The sequence below is a fragment of the Phyllobates terribilis genome, unplaced genomic scaffold, assembly GCF_046119375.1.
Source record: "Phyllobates terribilis strain yellow unplaced genomic scaffold, ASM4611937v1 Scaffold_11__3_contigs__length_659146591, whole genome shotgun sequence".
NCBI lineage: Eukaryota > Metazoa > Chordata > Amphibia > Anura > Dendrobatidae > Phyllobates > Phyllobates terribilis.
In genome coordinates, this window is record NW_027362771.1 from 155,415,727 (window position 1) to 155,434,683 (window position 18,957).

The 18,957-nt window shown below is 41.3% G+C and overlaps 1 protein-coding gene across 1 annotated transcript in view; it reads right to left on the minus strand.

Moving 5' to 3' along the window:
* XPOT (exportin for tRNA) overlaps window positions 1-18,957 on the minus strand; it is a 56,961-nt gene that overhangs the window by 29,397 nt on the left and 8,607 nt on the right. Inside the window, exons 4-13 of the mRNA XM_073651705.1 lie at window positions 16,044-16,100; window positions 11,460-11,529; window positions 10,681-10,899; window positions 10,309-10,493; window positions 7,899-8,067; window positions 7,481-7,717; window positions 6,958-6,996; window positions 6,535-6,597; window positions 5,480-5,604; window positions 4,444-4,588 (exon numbers count right to left, since the gene is read on the minus strand). Coding sequence (XP_073507806.1) covers window positions 4,444-4,588; window positions 5,480-5,604; window positions 6,535-6,597; window positions 6,958-6,996; window positions 7,481-7,717; window positions 7,899-8,067; window positions 10,309-10,493; window positions 10,681-10,899; window positions 11,460-11,529; window positions 16,044-16,100 — 1,309 coding nt within the window. The remainder of the gene's footprint in view (window positions 1-4,443; window positions 4,589-5,479; window positions 5,605-6,534; window positions 6,598-6,957; window positions 6,997-7,480; window positions 7,718-7,898; window positions 8,068-10,308; window positions 10,494-10,680; window positions 10,900-11,459; window positions 11,530-16,043; window positions 16,101-18,957) is intronic.

The following is an 18,957-nucleotide window of genomic DNA, read 5'->3' on the forward strand; positions in this document are numbered from 1 at the left end:
CCGCACTATAGCAGGTTATAAGATATAAAGTCTACCACAATCCTGTTAAAATGCCAAGTTTTTCTCAAGTATAAAATCATACCAGGATAATTTCAGATTTTTTTCCACCCATTATCAGTAGAAATCCAGTGAGAAAACAAATAATTTTGGAGGGAGAAAGTAAAAACAAAACTTAAATAATGTGGTTGCATAAGTGTGAACACCCTCTTATAATTTGGGATGAGGCGGTGTTCAAAATTCGCTAAACTCATGTTAAATAGTAGTCCGAAGTTTAGCTGTTTTAGTAGGATTTTACTGACATTTTCTTAGTTGTATTTTACAGCAAAAGCCATGGGGCCAATTCATGAAGAGATGAGATGTGCTGGAGTCAGACGTTCCTGATTCATGAAGGGATGTAAGCCTCTTCATCAATCAGGAGCGATGGATGAGTGGTGAGCACCTCGACACAAATCCTACTTTAGTCCCTGCTGGATTAAGATTTGACAAGCAGAGGTGGCCACACCCCTGTCCTGCAGCCGCTGCGCCCACTTTGTCAGAGCTGGGCAATAAATGGTGTGAGAATGCCAAGTGTCACAATTTTAGCGTCCTCTAGTTGCACCAAAATTATGCGACTTCAGAAAGCTTTCTAGGCCAAAATACTGGTGTAAAAGCTTTGATGAATCGGGCCCATGGTCGGCAAACCGCTTACAACACAGCAAAGGGGTCTTATTGATGAAAGTTAGATTCAGAGAAGGGCACAAAATTTTTTTCCATGGTATTAAATATACCTTTGAACACTGATGGTCATCAATAAGTGGCTTAAATTTGGCAAAACAGTGACATTACCTAGAACTGAACGTCCAATTACCAAAAGAATATCATAGCCACAGTGAAGTATGGTGGAGGTAGCATTACGTTTTGGGGCTGTGGCTTTAGTCAAGGTGGAGTGAATTATGAACAGTACCAAATATCAGTAAATTTTGCAACAAAACCTTCAGGCCTGTGCTAAAAAGCGAAAGATGAAGAGAAACAAATTTTATCTTTCCACGCAACGGTCCTAAGCATACCTCCAAATCAACAAAATAATGGCTTTGCCATAAGACCAAAGTTTTTGAATGGTCAAGCCAGAGCCCAGACCTGAATACAATCGAAAATCTATGGGTGACCTCAAGATGGCTGCACACAGGAGATGTCCTTCAAATGATAGATTTGAAGCGCTACTGCAAGGAAAAGTGGGCAAAGATTGACAATTCTATATGTGCCATTCTAACAGACTACTGCCAAAAAGACAATGCTATCATAAATTAAAGGTACTCCAAAAAAGTATTAGCTTAAGGGTGTGCATATTTATGCAGCCACATTATTTTAGTTTTTATTTTTCCAAGCAAAAATATTTCAGTTTTTTTCTAAACTGAATTGTACAGATTATGGGTGACATTAAAGGTGGAAAAAGTTGTGAAATTAATCCTCGTTATGATTTTTTTTTTTAAATGACAAACGCTTGGCATTTTAACATGTCAAACACTAGGGGTGTATAGACTCTATACACCCTGTAGGTACAGATTCAAATATTTGTACAGCTACATGAATAATATATGGCCATTTTTTGTGTATTTGTTCTTCCCAATAAGAACTTTTTTCTTTTAACAGCTTTATGGAGGATTGATTTCTTTGCAAGAGAAGTTTTAATTTGGAATGACATTAATATTACCGCATAATGTACTGAAAAAAATCTTGCAAGGTAAAATTTTGAAAATGCAATTCTGACATGGTTGTAGGGCTTTGTTTTTACGGTGGTCTATGTACATGCTTAAACACCCCCTTCACCTACATATTTACATTATATGGTTGTAAAGTGATTAAAAGGGTTGCCCCACCTGAAACATTTATGCCCACACATGCATGTCACGCTCCATTTTTATGGGAATACCAAAACTAATGGCCAAGTGCCTTTGCAAGCTAATGTCTTTGAAGCTGTTAAAAATTCTGTCAAGTCACATTCTAAGCTTCTTACAGATATGCAATGTCTGTCTGCTGAAGGCTTCATAAAACATGCATGCTTTGGAGGAAAGACATGCTAAATTTAACAAGTCAAGAGCAAATGGTGTCTGAAAAACACCTCTGGTTCTGTTTAATATGAGGAAATATATAAATTTAGCTGAAATCTCAGATATTTTCAGCAAAATGTCTACAGCAAATGTTCATTTATAATGGCTACTGGCTATAAGGACCCGATATACTCCAATGGGGGGTTATCACACAAGTCTCATATTTAGTGAAAATTTAACACCACAATGTTTTGCATCTAATATTGTATTTCAGGAGTCCAGAAAAGCTGAGTAATCATGCGGATCCCCCTGCTATCCCAGAAACAGGATGAATGAACTAGCCTCCAGGGTCGCGGAGCGTAGATGGAAAAAGTTCCACACCAATGAGAACTTCACCGCATTCGAACAGTCCCTCACTACCTTCAAGTCCACACTCACTGCAGCAAAACAAACAAACATACTTCTCATCTCTCATATCCTCCCTGTTTCACAACCCCAAACAGCTATTCAACGCCTTCAATTCTCTCCTTCGTCCCCCAGCCACCTCCTCCCTCTCCTGTTATTTCAGCCGAAGACTTTGCCTCATTCTTCAAGCTGAAGATTGACACCATCAGACAAAGCGTTTGCCTAAAGTCCCCACAGCCCCTCCTCATAGCCACTCAACCCTCCTCCTCCAACTTTCCTCTTTACTCTCCAAATCACACTTCACCACCTGTTAACTTGACCCAATCCTGTCCCACCTCATCCCAAACCTTCCGACTATCTTCATCCCAACCCACCTTTTCAACTTGTCACTAACAACTGGCGTCTTCCCCTCATGCTTCAAACATGCCTCAATCACACCCATCCTCAAAAAGCCCTCCCTTGACCCATCCACTCTGACTAGCTATCGCCCCATATGCCTCAAAACTACTGGAACAACACGCCCATTCTGAACTGTCCTCCCACCTCTCCTTTTACTTCCTCTCGACCGCCTACAATCTGGTTTCTGACTGCACCATTCTACTGAGACTGCCCTGACTAAAGTCACCAACGACCTACTACCTGCCAAATCCAAGAGACACTACTCTGTCCTCCTCGACTTGTCATCTGCCTTCGACATAGTGGACCATTCTCTCTTACTACAGACTCATTTCTCGGCATCACAGACTTGGCCCTATCTTGGATCTTCGCATACCTAACAGAGGACATTCAGTGTTTCCCACTCACACACCACCTCCTCATCTCGCCCCCTATCTGTCAGCGTTCCCCAAGGTTCAGTTCTAGGACCCCTGCTCTTGTCCATCTACACCTTAGGCCTGGGACAGCTCAGAGTCCCACAGCTTTCAGTATCACCTCTATGCCAATGACACACAGATCTACCTCTCTTTACCCGATATCTCCTCCCTACTAACCAAAATCCCACTGTGTCTGTCCGCTATTTCATCCTTCTTCTCTGCTAGATTTCTAAAACTTAACATGGATAAAACAGAATTCATCATCTTCCTGCCATCTCACTTAACCCCCCCAACTGACCTATCTATCGACGTAAATGGCTGCCCACTCTCCCCAGTCCCTCAAGCTCGCTGCTTTGGGGTAACCCTGGACTCTGACCTCTCCTTCAAACCACATATCCAAGCCCTTTCCACTTCCTGCCGACTCCAACTTAAAAATATCTCCCGGATCCGCACATTCCTCAACCATGAATCTACAAAAACACTAGTGCACGCCCTCATCATCTCCCGCCTTGACTACTGCAACCTCCTGCTCTGTGGCCTCCCTTCCAACACTCTCGCACCCTACCAATCTATCCTAAACTCCACTGCCCGACTAATTCACCTGTCCACCCGCTATTCCCCGGCCTCTACTCTGTCAAACCCTAACCACGGCATAGAAAGCCATTCACAACCTGTCTCCTCCATATATCTCTGACCTAGTCTCCTGTTACATACCCGCACGCAACCTCCGATCCTCACAAGATCTTATTCTCTACTCCCCTCTTATCTCCTCTTCCCATAATCGCATACAAGATTTCTCCCGTGCATCCCCCCCTACTCTGGAACTCTCTACCCCAACATATCAGACTCTCTCCTACCGTGGAAACCTTCAAAAGGAACCTGAAGACCCACCTCTTCCGACAAGCCTACAACCTGCAGTAACCACCGCTCCACCATACCGCTGCATGACCAGCTCTACCCCCACCTACTGCATCCTCACCCATCCCTCGTAGACTGTGAACCCTCACGGGCAGGGTCCTCGCTCCTCCTGTACCAGTCGCCGTCACATTTTGTTCAAGATTATTGTAATTGTTTTCACTATGTATACCCCTTTCTCACATGTAAAGCGCCATGGAATAAATGGCGCTATAAAAATAAATAACTAGATTATGTATGCCATTTGCTCACTGGGTAAATAAATACAGGTGTAAAATATTTACCGTCCTCATCATATCTTGTAGAGCACTTGCTTTGGCAACATCACCACAAAAATGAGCTCCGTGGGATGCTGGAATAGCTTCGCCCAACATGTACAGCAGCCTTATTGCAACTTCTACTTCCATAAAAGAAGCGCTCTGCCAATTCCTAAAAAAACAAAAAAAAAGAAAAAAACACAACATAAAAAACCATGCAACCACTTTTCAATTCAAAGGGAACCTGTCACCAGAAGAAAACGCTATTAACCTGTAGATATGGTGTTAATCTGTTAATCTGCAGGTTAATAACGTTGTTAACCTGCCCGGCAGCTGAATTTAGCTGTATGCTAATGAACTTTATTACACCTGCAGTGTTCCAGCTTCAGTCGTGGGGGTGGGGGCTGTAACCGCGCCCCCAGCCCCGATTGACACAGGCTCTGTATTGGGGCGGATTGTAAGTCAGGGCCAGGGACGCAGTTATAGCCGTTGCTCTGTATACTCAGACCGGTGAACCTGCGCGGCCCCCGTGGCTGAAACCACAATGCTGCCAAGGGGAAAAAAGTTAATTTTCTCCCCGCAGCGTTTGGCTAAGTGCGAGCGCCAGGCAGATTAATAGCATTTTGTTTTTCTGGGGACAGGTTCACTTTAAATCCTTTTTAACTATGTTTATACGGCTGGGAGGGGTCTCAAATTTTTTTTAGTTGGCGGTGGGGTCCAGTGATTGGATTACCGCAATCTAACATTTACCACCTATACAGTGTATAAGTAATTTTTGACTGCAATATCCCTTTAACTTGAGTGTTTCACATGTACGAACCCTGAAATATAAACTGACATTGGGTCACGGGATCTGAACTGATTAGCCTCAGTCATATATGTGGCTGTTGAGTTTGGATCTGGAAACCCACGTACAGTGAAACACGGGTGTGATAAGCAGTCATAAGAATTTGATACCTGTATTAAGCTTTTTAAATAAATCAGGAACATAGAAATCAGTTTTTAAAATTACATTTCATGTTATTTTACTTTCTCAAGAAGTCAAATGAAGCACCATACTTACTGTAGTGTACTATTAAAAACTCTTCGGACAGAAGCCAACAATAATTCTGGTGATACTTGAGCAAGACGGTCTAGTAACAATTTCAGCTGCTTTCTGTATTCCACAAACATTGCTTCATCTTCACCCTAGTGTCAAACAAAAATAAGTGGATTGGTTAGGTTTGTCTTATACAGGTAATATCTAATGTCAATCACATGAAATGCAATGGCATAAAGCTAGGGTCATACAGCCACATGTCTTATAAATTACATCCTATCAAACTTACAAAAGTTTCCCCCGTAAACTGATTTAAAGGGTTACAACTATAAAGGAGACTTCACATACAGTGTTTGCTATACTCTCATAAGAGTGATGCATTTGAACTCTCTCGTCAATGGTAAATATTCTGTGTGATCAGGGCCTTTATTATTGTCACATACATCATTATATAGATCTGCTTTGCTGGAGCCATAGCAGGTTCTGCAGACTGTGCTTTAGAGATATACAGAGCCATGTGCCGTCTCCAAGGATCCAGTTATCAGTATGGGAACTCTTTATGCGCCTTACATTACTGGGACTTTGCAGTAAAAATCTCATACTGAAAACATTGCATTTTAAAAAGAAAGTTCTGACTTTGCAGTTTGCAGACCTCTTTCCAAAAAGTGCATATGGCATATTAAAAATATTATTAGGGTTCAGCGAGTTATGTTCTGGCCGAGCACAGAGTATTTACAGCTGCTCGGTGATTAGGTTAAATCGCTCCCGTGTGCATGGTTTGCAACAGCTTTATTACATGTGAGGAATGTGTAAAAAATTTACATGGGAGGAATGTCTATTTCTTACACATTCCTCACATATAATAAAGCTGTCAAACAGTTGCAAATCATGCACACGGGAGCGATTCAACCTTATCACCGAGCAGCTGTAAATACTCGAAGCTCGGCCCTAGCATACTCGGCGAAAGGGTTAATAGAACATACTCGCTCAACACTAAATATTATTCATCTTTACACAAATCTAGAAAGTCATCATTATACATAACTTGCAAAATTGAATGAATCTGTAAATACACTCACCTCATTTTCAAAGTTATACTCTTCATCGTACGTTAATTTCTTCATAACCGCCAGCATTACTGCCTACAACAGAAGGACATCTGGTTACATGAGCCAAAAAAGGCAATAAAGAGGTTAAAAACATCTAGTGTATACCGCCCGAAGGAGACGTCCTTACAAATAGCTCAATCCATAAAATGTCACTTTATTTCCCCTCCCTCTTATCTATACAAGATATATCTATCTATATACCTAGATCTATCTATATACCTCTATCTATATATCCATCTATATTATATACACACCTGTTTTTGTGTTTCGATGAAAATAGAATATGTAGAGGAAAAAATAAAAACAAGCCTGTACTGTGAATTTTAACATGCAATGTTTAAAGGAAATTCTAGAAAACTGAGCGAGGAGTTTCAAAGTCTGAGGACCACTTACCTCAACATTAGTCTTTTGCTGGTCAGAAAGTAATACCAACTGAAAATGGAAAAAGATGAAAGAAAACAAGAAATGAAATTAAAAAGGGGTACATTACTTTTATACTGATGACCAATCCTCCTGTAGCAGCACCAGTTATAATCAGGCTCAGCGGCGACCGGATGTAAACAGTCTATGGAATGGGACAACTGCTGCAGATCTAGCAGTTTTCTGAATATGGAGCTGTATGTAACCCGCCCACATCACTAGCAGCTTTATATGTACACTATGCATTAGTAGACAATCAGTGGTGGGGGTGTGGTTTGACTACCCGGAAGCAGGCAAAGTAGTCCTCTAGTGATAATCTACAGCTGATAAAACAGTGATTTTATAAAAACCACACTAAGCAGACCAGTTAGTGATTCATCACTGGATTCTGTCTCTGGTCCCACAAAATGCCACTTTCAGATTTGGTAGCAAAAATCTGGTGACAGAGTCCCTTTAATTATAAAATAAGGAAACTGGTTTAACACACATCATATACCTGTTTCAGGATGTGCAAATACTCGTAACAGAATCCAATGATATTGGAAGAAATATCGTCATCTTCATGGATTAGCAACTGCAACATCAGAGGCACCTTGGATTCAATAGACTGCAGAGTGTCTTGGGCACTCTTCAGATCTCCAGATTTCACCAACTTGGTCCAGCTAATAATCAGTGACTGGCCCATTCCATTGACGAGCTTTGAGAATCTGGCCAGAAAATCCACATCTTCCTCCTAATGTAAAGAAACAGAAGCGCTTTTAACTTATGGTTGACCAGAAAACAAACAGCACCCGACAACATACAATATTTTTAAGCATCCAAAAATAAATACCTGACTAAAGTTTTCAATTATTCAATGCGTAGAATCTCCATTAGTCAAATATTTAAGGTAACCGGATACGGAGGTGACAAACCTGATTAATGCTGAAGAATCCAGCAGATTGTAACACTTGACACAAAGACTCCACTAATTTGGTTTTATCAATTGGATCCATTCCCTTATTTACAATTTCATACAAGCAATCACATGCTTCTTCCCGTAAAACTTCAACAGACATGTGACCTAGCAGCATGTTAATGAATCTGAAAGATCAGCACAGGAAGGAAATAAGGAAACTTTTTAATAGTCACATGAAGTACTACAAAATAAACTCATTGGAAATTGACAACAACAATAAGTGTCTAAATACACGTATACTTCTCTAAAATCACACTGCTAATTAATGGATATAAATATATGTCTATAACTAACAAATAAAGTAGCACTCTGAAGCGCTACAGTATGCAAACATGAAATTTGAATTGCATTACTGCTCAAGAAAATACGAATAATTGAGAATTAGCGCATAAATTGGCCAATTCATGAGTACCCGGCAACCATGGTAAGGAGACTTGTTGCTGGGAATATATCTAGTGTGAAACCTCTCTTAGGCTGAAGCCTGCATAAATGTGGAAAGGTAGGAACAGTAGTAACCACCTGTACACACCCGTTGTCTGTTTGGAAGTGACAGTCAATCTTTATTGGTCGACCATGACAGCACCACAAGAGAGGGGATCCGCCCACCAAGGACAGGAAACCTACAGGCTTAAAAGGGGCGGCCCTCTCTCTCGCCTCAGTTTGGTTTCCTGTCCTTGATGGAGGGAACCTATTTCAGGCTCGTTCTGTCCTAATCCAAGTAACCAAAAAGAGGCAGAATTCCATACCTTAGATGTTAGAAGATGTGTGATTAAGTACCTGTCGGTCACCCAGGCTTTCAGGAAAGATAGTTCCTTGTTTATCTCCTACCAAGGGGTTAGGAAAGGGCTTAAGGTTGCTAAGTCCACCATAGCTAGGTGGATCAGGGAAGCTATTACTGTAGCTTATGTCTCCAGCGGGGAGCAAGCACCACAGGGGTTAAAGGCTCACTCTACCCGAGCAGTGGCGACCTCGTGGGCGGAGAAGACGGGTGTCTCGATGGAAGACATATGTAAGGCTGCTACCTGGTCTTCTCCATCTACCTTCTATAGGCACTATAGACTGGATTTGGGTGTTTCATCTGACCTCACATTTGGAAGAAGGATGCTCCAGGCTGTGGTCCCTCCCTAAACTTCTTCATCTCTGCATTTCTCTCGTGGTGCTGTCATGGTCGACCGATAAAGTCATAAGTTACTTATCGGTAACTGGATTTTTCAGAGACCATGACAGCACCCTTATATTCCCTCCCTTCACTTTATGGGAGCACTACTCAGTTATTAATTATAATTTTCTCACTTAGTGGTGTTGTATAAAAATAATATTTTTATGATTGTTTACCATGTCTACTAACCTGGTGGTCCTCTCAATGCTCTGTAATCCAAACTGAGGTGAGAGAGAGGGCCGCCCCTTTTAAGCCTGTAGGTTTCCTGTCCTTGGTGGGTGGATCCCCTCTCTCGTGGTGATGTCATGGTCTATGAAAAATCCCGTTACCGGTAAGTAACTTATGACTTTTGATATTTGCATACATAGGCGCTCTGACTGAGCACTCCACCCCTAAGCCTCAGGCGGTTTTAATTATATCAGGTTCCTACCTTCCCACATTTATGCAGGTTTCAGCCTAAGAGGATTCACACTTAATAGGTTCCCAGCAACAAGAGTCGCCTTACTGTGGCTGCTGGGTACACACGATTGGCCAATTTATGCTTTAAGAATTCTCAGCTATTCCTATTTTCTACTGATACTTTGTTAGTCATATATGGAGATGGCTACTTAGTAAGCCCCTGTACGCACCTGTTTTCTGTTTGGAGGTGACGGTCAGTCTTTTGATATTTATAAATATATGTCAGTCCTACACGATCTTGTGACCATGACTGCCAAAGAGTTGTATCAAAAGTGTTAGCACACTGGAGTGCTTTCACCTGGTGCAAAGATAACAGTACTTTATAAAAATACCTCTTGGAAAACCCCTCTAATTGGCTGGCATGTGCTAAAAACTAGGTGGATCAATGTGAGGACAACTAATTCTGTGCAGGAAACAGGTTTGCTTTAAATGTTCCTCATGAGTGCTCACTGAGAAAAGGTGGTCTCTATAAGAATACATTTAATAAAGAACATTTTAAACTGCCACCAGAATATGCTTAAATAAAGGAATAGTGGACTAGCTGCCTGATGGAGCCAGATTGTACTGCCAGCTCTCTGCTTACTCATGAAAATTACCCTAAGAATTGCTGTAGAAAGCACCTAGACTTTTCCTTTATAATGGAGGTGACAAATCTCCACTATGTCTTAGAAACATGAGAACATACTATTTTATTATGGTAACATTATAATAGCAAGGCAGTAATAACATCACATTAATAAAAGCATACCTATCATTAGCAATCAATGTTAGATCGATCCAAGAAACATAGGCTCCAATCACTTCAAGGCACTGGCACGTCAGTTCAGAGTTAGTGTGCTGATACGTCTGTAAAATTTGGTACCATGATTCTACCAAGTTAGGGATACACTGTTCTCGCATTGTGTCTTTCAGTAATGTATTCCTGCGCGCTTCCTGCAAGGCAAATTGTAGATTTCCAAATAAATAAAACGGATTATGTGGATTACCTATTTTATTACATTTTGGATTATTCAGTAGAAGCATTACTATGTTTTAAAGTTATCTTATTTTACAAATAAAAACACAAAAATGCTCAAAAGCAATTGCACCCATTTCACATGACACGTGCCACGTTCCTTACCTCTGGGGTATGAATTATATCCCGATCAACTACCTCTGCATCGATGGCCATTAGGACTCTAAGGTACAAGTCCACTCCTCGGGGGTTGACACCCACAACAGACAAAATATCAAAGAAGAACTTGGGCCATTTTGTGAGAAACTCTGTAACAAAGACTAGAGCAAAAACCTGTGCTGCTTTGTTACGGATAAAAGTTTTCTCTGGTTGGGCATTTAGCATCTACAGACGACAAAAAGCAAAAATGGAAATAAATATTACAGCATAATCTACATGAGATTGAAAGCAACACATGTAAATTGATTTCTGTAAGATTGTTTTATTAGTACAAGTATACTCATAAATGCACTGTATATACTTCCAACAGTAGTTTGGGCCTAATCTTGGCTTGCACCAAGTTTAAGGAGTTTACCTGCCAACAAGTTTAATGTATTATTTTAGGATACCCCATGTTTGATAGGTGGGGTCCCATCTCCGCAATGGCTTTTGTAATTCTACTAGTGTATAATGGACATAAAAATATACACATAAAACTAGATGCACCTGAATTTACTCACTTCGTGGTCACTGACAAATACTGCAGGGCAAGAATCAGAGCACATGCGTTCTTAGGCATAAATGTGGTGTATGACCTCCGAGACCCCATCAGACTTACAGCATATCCTGTAGGTTACTTAGTTACTATGGTGTACGGAGCAGAGCGATATTCTTGCATAAGATACCATGGATTAGAGGTTGGAACATAAGCTGCCCAAATATCTATACTAGCTTAAGGTATGTACCTGAGATTGAAGCCATGCAATTAGCGTTTCCCTTATAAGTTGTTGTTGGAGTCCAGTCAATTCAGCATACCTGAAAAATAATAAAAGTTCCTTATGGAAATCCCATCTTAGAAGCATTAGGAACAATTAGTCACTAGATACACAAATTGTCATGACAAGATCTGATGATCTCATGAACTTCTAGTATAGACACAATGCTCTGCCCTACTACAGCGGACACACTGCGCATATTGCACCTACACAGAATATGCACCCACCGAGAACAAAAAAAAGGAATAGATCTACATATATTTGCAACTTCCTTTTGTCTAGTTTTTGGCATATGTAGCCTGTTTTTCATTTGCGCCTTTGTGCTTCCCTGCATTTTTCTTTTATGTTGGTCATTGTGGGTGAGGTTGGGCAATTTCAGATGTTTTGTCAATTGCAGCTTTTCCAAAAGACTCAATTTTTTTTTTTTTTTTGAAGGGGAGGGGGGGGGGGCAAATGTACTCCAGCACCCTTTGAACATATTCTTTGCAAAGCTGTACTTTTTCGCACAAAAGTTGCAATATTTTAGAGTCTAAAAGCATTTAAAGACAAAAATAAAGAGCATTTTTGATCTTACACAAAACTGATGAGCCATGTGCAATGTTTTTAGAAATTCGGCTAAAAAAAAATAATTAATGACTACCGGGAAACAAAAAAAAGAAAGGGGTCTTAAAAAATGCACACAATGAATCAGGCTTTAACTGCTTTAGGGTATGTGCACACGATGCAGAAATGAAGCAGAAAATTTCTGCATCATTTCTGCATCTCCCTGGCAGAAAAAACGCATGCAGATTGTGCATGCGTTTTTCCTGCAGAATACATGCGGATCCACATGCAGATTCACATGCGTTTCCGCATGCAGATTGACAAGCGCTTTCCAGGCGATTTTAGCATCACCTGGAAAGTGCTTGATAACTAGGTCACACTATATAAATCCATGCAAACAGCATGGATTTATACAGTGTGAACCGAGAGAGTGTATATACTTACCTCTGATGGCCCGCGCTGTCCTGCTCACTCCGTTCTCCCGGCTGCCGGCAACTTTGAATTGAAAGACCTGCCGACGTCAGCGTCACGTGACCCGTCACATGACTCTGACGTCACCGCAGGTCCTACAACTCACTGCAAGTGCCGGGAAACAAGCGGGAGCGCTGCGCGGGCCGACAGAAGGTAAGAATACATTTATTTTTTATTTTATTCTTCTTTTTACAGCTTTTTTAATGGTACCTGGGTGTGGATGAGACTCTCCTCTCCTCCACACCAGGGTACCATCCGCACATTAGAACGCACCAATTACGCAAGTACAAATGCTGTCTTGCGGAATTGGCGCGTTCTAATGCAAGTCAATGGCGGCGAAATCGCCGCGTTTCCGCAAAATTAATTGACATGCTGCGGATTTTTGACCGCAGCGTTAACGCTGCGGAAAAATCCGCATCATGGGCACAGCACATGCGGATTTCCATTGGGGAACATTGCTGCCCTTCTACCATGCGTTTTTCATGCGTTTCCGCGGCGTTTACGCAACTGCAAAAACGCCGCGGAAATGCATGAAATACGCATCGTGTGAACACAGCCTTAGGCTGTGTGCCCACGTAGCATTTTTCAAGCGTTTTTGATGCGGAATTTCCGCAGCGTAAACGCTTGAAAAACGCTTGGTAACACGCACCCCATGGTCCCCAATGGGATTCCGCAAGTTCTATGCACATGCTGCGGATTTTTCCGCAGCGTTTATGCTGCGTTCAAAAATCCGCAGCATGTCATTTAATTTTGCGTTTCCGCAAGCAGAATTGCCTTTGTTCAATGCATAAAAAACGCAAGGCAATTCCGCATGTGGAAAACGCGTGATAAACGCGCGATAAACGCGTGCGGAATTCCGCATGCGTTTTCCCGGGAGAGGACTTGCATTTATGCAGCAGAAATTTTCTGCTTCATAAATGCAACGTGGGCACATAGAGGGAGAGGAAGAACAACAAAAATAAAGAGTCCTTGTTTCCTCCCTTAGGCTATGTGCCCACGATGCAGAAGTGCTCTGGATTTTTTCCTGAGCGTTTCTGCATCTCCCTGGCAGAAAAAAACGCATGCGGATTGTACATGAGGATTGTACATGCGTTTTCCTGCCAGGGACAAGCGGAAATGGAGCGTTATTCACTGACATTTCCGCATGTGGATTGACAACTAGGTCACACTATATAAATCCATGTAAACGGCATGGATTTATATAGTGTGACCCGAGAGAATGGTAAAAATAAATGTATACTCCCGATGGCCCCCGGTGTCCCGCTCACTCCGTTCTCCCTTGCCGGCAACTGTGAATTGAAAAGACCTGCCGACGTCAGCGTCGCGTGACCAGTCACATGACTCTGACGTCAGCGCAGGTCCTTCAATTCACTGCAAAGTGCCGGGAAGCAAGTAGGAGCGCAGCGCGGGCCGACAGAAGGCAAGTATACATTTATTTTATTCTTTTTACAGATTTTTTAATGGTACCTGGGTGTGGATGAGACTCTCCTCTCATCTACACCGGGGTACCATCCGCACATTAGAACGCTTGGATTACGCATCTACATATACAGTGATGCGTAATCCATGCGGTCTAATGCAAGTCAATGGCGGCGAAGACGCAGCACTTCTGCAAAATAATTGGTAGTGCTGCGTTTTTTTCCGCAATGATAATCCGCAGCGGAAATTTCCGCAGCATGTGCACATGCGGATTATCATTGGGGGACATGGCAGACCTTCTACCATGCGTTTTTAATGTGTCTCTGCAGCTGCAAAAACGTTGCGGAAACGCATTAAAAAAGCATCGTGGGCACACAGCCTTAGACATAGCACAACGGCAAGGGAATTGGTTCTTCATTATTGTAGCAGCCTATCGCTTGCTGCAGTGATATCACTATTGGGGAAATGTAAAGCGACCATTCCTACACAGAAATTGTGACTGTTGGCCAGTTCTCTATCCATTGTAGGAGTCTATCTGCAGGCTGACACAAGAGTAAAAGATACTTTGGTTTTTCTGGATTTTTGTTTAAAAAAAATAAATTAAAAAGTATAATATATTAATAAATATATATATTTTATTAAACACAAACATTTCAAAGAGTGAACCACATCCAGTACGCAGACTAGGCAGCCAACAACTTTGGTTTTGTTAATATGATATAAATATCTGATTAAAGAGATCCATAAGTATTAAGAAAATGTCAATTAACATGTGTGGAAAGGAAAATATAAAATTAAATATAAAGTATAAAATGACAAAACATAAAAAGCCATCAAAGAAAAAGGTGCGAGGGGAAAATTTCATGTCAAAGCATTAGATCTACTCCCTTTAGTGCTTAAATATTAATGCGAAGTTGGCCTAGGTTGTTTTTAAAGCGCACCTGTCAGCAGGATTGTGCTCCGTAAACTACATACACTGATTAATATGATACCTTGGATGATGAAATCCGTCCTGTGGTTCTTGTGTAATCTTTACTTTCAGTTTGGAGATAATGATATGCTCGTGCTCCGGGGCGGCCTGCTGGGGGGCGCTCTATCTATATGCTCTTATGACAGGTCACTGATTGTTCACTGACCAGCCTCCTATTTTACATAATGCATCTAGTAGTGCGGGGCTAGGTAAAATAGGAGGCAGGTCAGTGAAGGCACAGTGAGCTGTCATGAGAGCATACAGATGAATACGTAAGCAGAGCACCAGAAAGAGCGCCCCTCACAGGCCACCCCGGAGCATGGGCATATCATTATCTCCAAACTGAAAGTAAAGATTACACAAGAACCACAGGACAGATTTCATCAACCAAGGTATCACATTAAATCAGTGTAATGGCGCCCACCTGACAGTGTATGTGGTTTATTGAGCACAATCCTGCTGAAAGGTGCGCTTTAAGGTCTAAGATATACCATGCAGTATTGACGAAAGGTTCAACTACATTTCTTAATTCTTCAGATGTACAAAACTTTATAATAAACTGGTTCCATTTGGAAGAAATTTGCCTGCTTGTGACTATAGCCTCATATCGACTTTTCCACCTCCATACAGTGTTTCAGTGGAGTTATTAATTCCTATAAAGATGGGGTGAATGGTTCTAACCAATATTTAAGAATTATTTTTTTTCTTTACAAGAGAAGAGTATGTAAAAGTTTTGGGGGCCTTTGAGTTGATTAGATTCAGCATCCGAGTCACTCCAGCAATGTAACAGAGTTAATTGGGGAAATAAAGAGAAGTTATAACGCCAAGGTAATTCACGGCATCTGAAACCGCTTTCAAGAAACAAAACCAGAGACCAAAGATTAGGTCAGACTTGAGATGGCATTTAGGGTATGGGTTAGTCTGTCAGATATGGTCCTACAAAGTCCCGTGAATGATCTTAAATTTTGTTAGTCTCCAAGATTCGTTTATGTTTTTCCTGAAAAAGGACCAATCTAATCTGATTTTGAAGGAAATATCACCACCCAAATGCTTCCTCCAATTTTAAATAAAAAGTACAACTATGACCCATGACATATGGTTGCACTTTAAAAAATGAACCACAACAGACAGACATTGAATCAGGTACATACTTGAATTTGATTTGGTGTTCTAGAACTTGGAAGCAGAAGAACTTGACGTGATCATCACTGAAACAAAACACATACTGTTATTTACAAATGATCGGAAAAATCAAGATCAAACCCAAATTCATTTATCTGAGGAAGAGTGGCAGCTTATCTCTCATGAGTATAAACAATTGGCCATGTTAAAATTCAACAAGTCCGATCCTCTACCCCAGCATATCAAATACAAGCCAAATCGCTAAACCACTGAATGCTTGACTAGTCGTGCAGAAATTGGTGGGTTCAGCTAATATTAGTCTAATGTGTATGGACAATCTAATACTTTTGCTATTTTAAAGCACTGTAAGCAGTGCCTCAAAAAATAATTATTGGGTTGGCAAACCCCTTAATCATTAATTTGCAATAGGTTACAAAATCTGCACAGATTCTCCTTTCATAACTATATTCAAGCAGGCAATAGATACAAAGCAGCTTTGAAAGCCCTACAAAAGTAGTGCGAGTCTGCTGGTGGGTGGGGGGAATAAGGTGGGGGAAGTCATCAATGGCTCAGTCAGTAACAGCACTTGTGCCATTACTTCATGAAGAACTGCATTGTCAGCCGTGCCACCGCTCTGCAGAAAACATTGCACACAATTACAACATGACAACTTTTACTTAAAAAAAATTTAAAATCTGAAAAAATTAAAACTTTATGACATATGTATGTGGCAACTGATCCATTTTACTGCCAGGGAAGATGCTTTCGAGAGGAAATGGCTTCTGACTTATTTAACTTCAAAGTGTATTCCCAAACCAGAAACTGAAGGCATCGCTATGATATGCCAGCACTTTCTGCAAATACTGGTGTAGCCCTCCGCCCCTTTACTTCCTCTGCACAGCCACTGGCCTGTAATCTGGGTTGACAGTTGTGTTAACGGTTTAGCTATTGGCAAGGTAATCTTCCCACTTTTATTCCACCACTATAAAAGCCTTAATGGGTTATCTGGTTGCGAAAACCTATACAGACTCCCCCTTCTGATATGGTTCCCCTAATACACTTCCCATGCTGCTGGATACCCATCATGTTATTTCGTAGCAGCAGTAATAGCTAAATGACAAAGCTGGTGTCTTCTATGTGACCTGCGTGCATGGAAAAGCCGCAGTTTGTGTCCCACGTGACCAGAGTTGTGGAGTCGGTAACCCAAACCTCCCGACTCATACTCCACAATTTCCATGACTCCGACTCCCTCATACATGGCTCATGTTTAAGTGATAAATTTACTGTAGCACAGATTCATCTCAGCTAGAAAAGTCTAGACCCTTAGATCAGGAATAGAACATTTCATAACTTTCCCAAATTCTTATGAAAGAAATATTCCCCACAAACTGCATTGAACTACTGTACCCAATTTATTATATATTTTAGGAGTTGGAGTCTGTCCATTTTATACTGACTCCGATTCTGGCTCCACCTCCAACTCCACAGCCCTGCATGTGTACGGCAGAGTGCGTCTCCTATGTGAGGTGCATACAGTAGGGTCTATGTCTCTGATATGATGTACACAGCAGAGTCTCCGGGTATATCCTATGTGATGTGTGCGGCAGAGGCGCAGTCCATCCCATATCATGAATGCAGCAGAGTCTTAGAGTATCCCTATGTGATGTATATGGCAGAGCCTCAGTATATCCTGGACTATTTGTCAAAATGGAGATCACATTATCCAAATTCCTATAACAAGGGGGAATTAATAGATGTAACTGAGATGGGATAGCATCAATATTCTAACAACTGTTAGATTTGTTTGAACAATAATAGATGGGATTGGTCTAGAGGACGGGGGGCAGAATGGTACAGTAGTGAGCCTGCCCCATTGCTGACACATTCATACCCTATGGGGTTGCCGAGCGCTATGCTTGACCTTTTCCGGAAGTCCCAGAGAGAATGAATGGAGCTGCAATCAGGCATGTGCAATGCTGTGCCATTCAAATTAAGGTAAAAGTCATCCATTCTGTTTATCAGCGCAGGTACAAGCGGTCAGACCCCAACCGATCTATCTAAGATGAGTGACAAATTAAAGGGGTTTTCCAGTGAAACTAAGTGCCTATTGTAATGGTACATCAAGGGAAATATACACTACTACCAGACATCCCATAAATTACCACCAACAGCTAGGTATTTTTTTTACTCCATTTATATAGCGCCATTAATTCCACAGAGCTTTACAGACATTATGGGCACTGTCCCCATTGTGGCTCACAATCTAAATGTCCTATCAGTATGTCTTTGGAGTGTGGGAGGAAACCGGAGAACCCGGTATATCTTAATTGGGACACCCTGTGATCAGCTTAATGTCAATGGACCCTTCTAATAAAGCATTGTCCAAAGTAGACAACCCATTTAGCTGGACTTGCAGACAAAAGCCTCTGGCAAACACTTATTCACTTGAAAGTTATGTAACCCAACCTCCTTATGAACATGTACACTCAGCCATTAAGTCAATAGCAGAGAGTGACTAGCAGCAGCTTATCTACCAGCAGGACAAAGGAGTATATTGTGAGCCAACACGTCAAATGTGTGTTTCCACCAACATTTACAACAAGCAGACTTCGGGGGAGCCCCCATAAAAATTAGATTGTAGTCAGGACCTGACAACACTAAGTGTATGGGCCGTTTTAGTCGGGAAAGAACATGGGTATAACAAACTGCACTTTATAGACAGAAGGCAATGAAATCTAGGCACCATCTGGAATATCTGAAGACAGATCCACAAAGTAAAACAAAATGCAGCTGTCCATTGAAGGAAGGTGCCCTATTCATTTTAGACATACATTATACATAGAGCATTACTATTGGCAGGGTAAAATACTATTCACACACACTATACATTTTCATGTCTTTTTATAGTAGTACGTGTTAAGAGTGGTTAACCAGCAGCAGTAT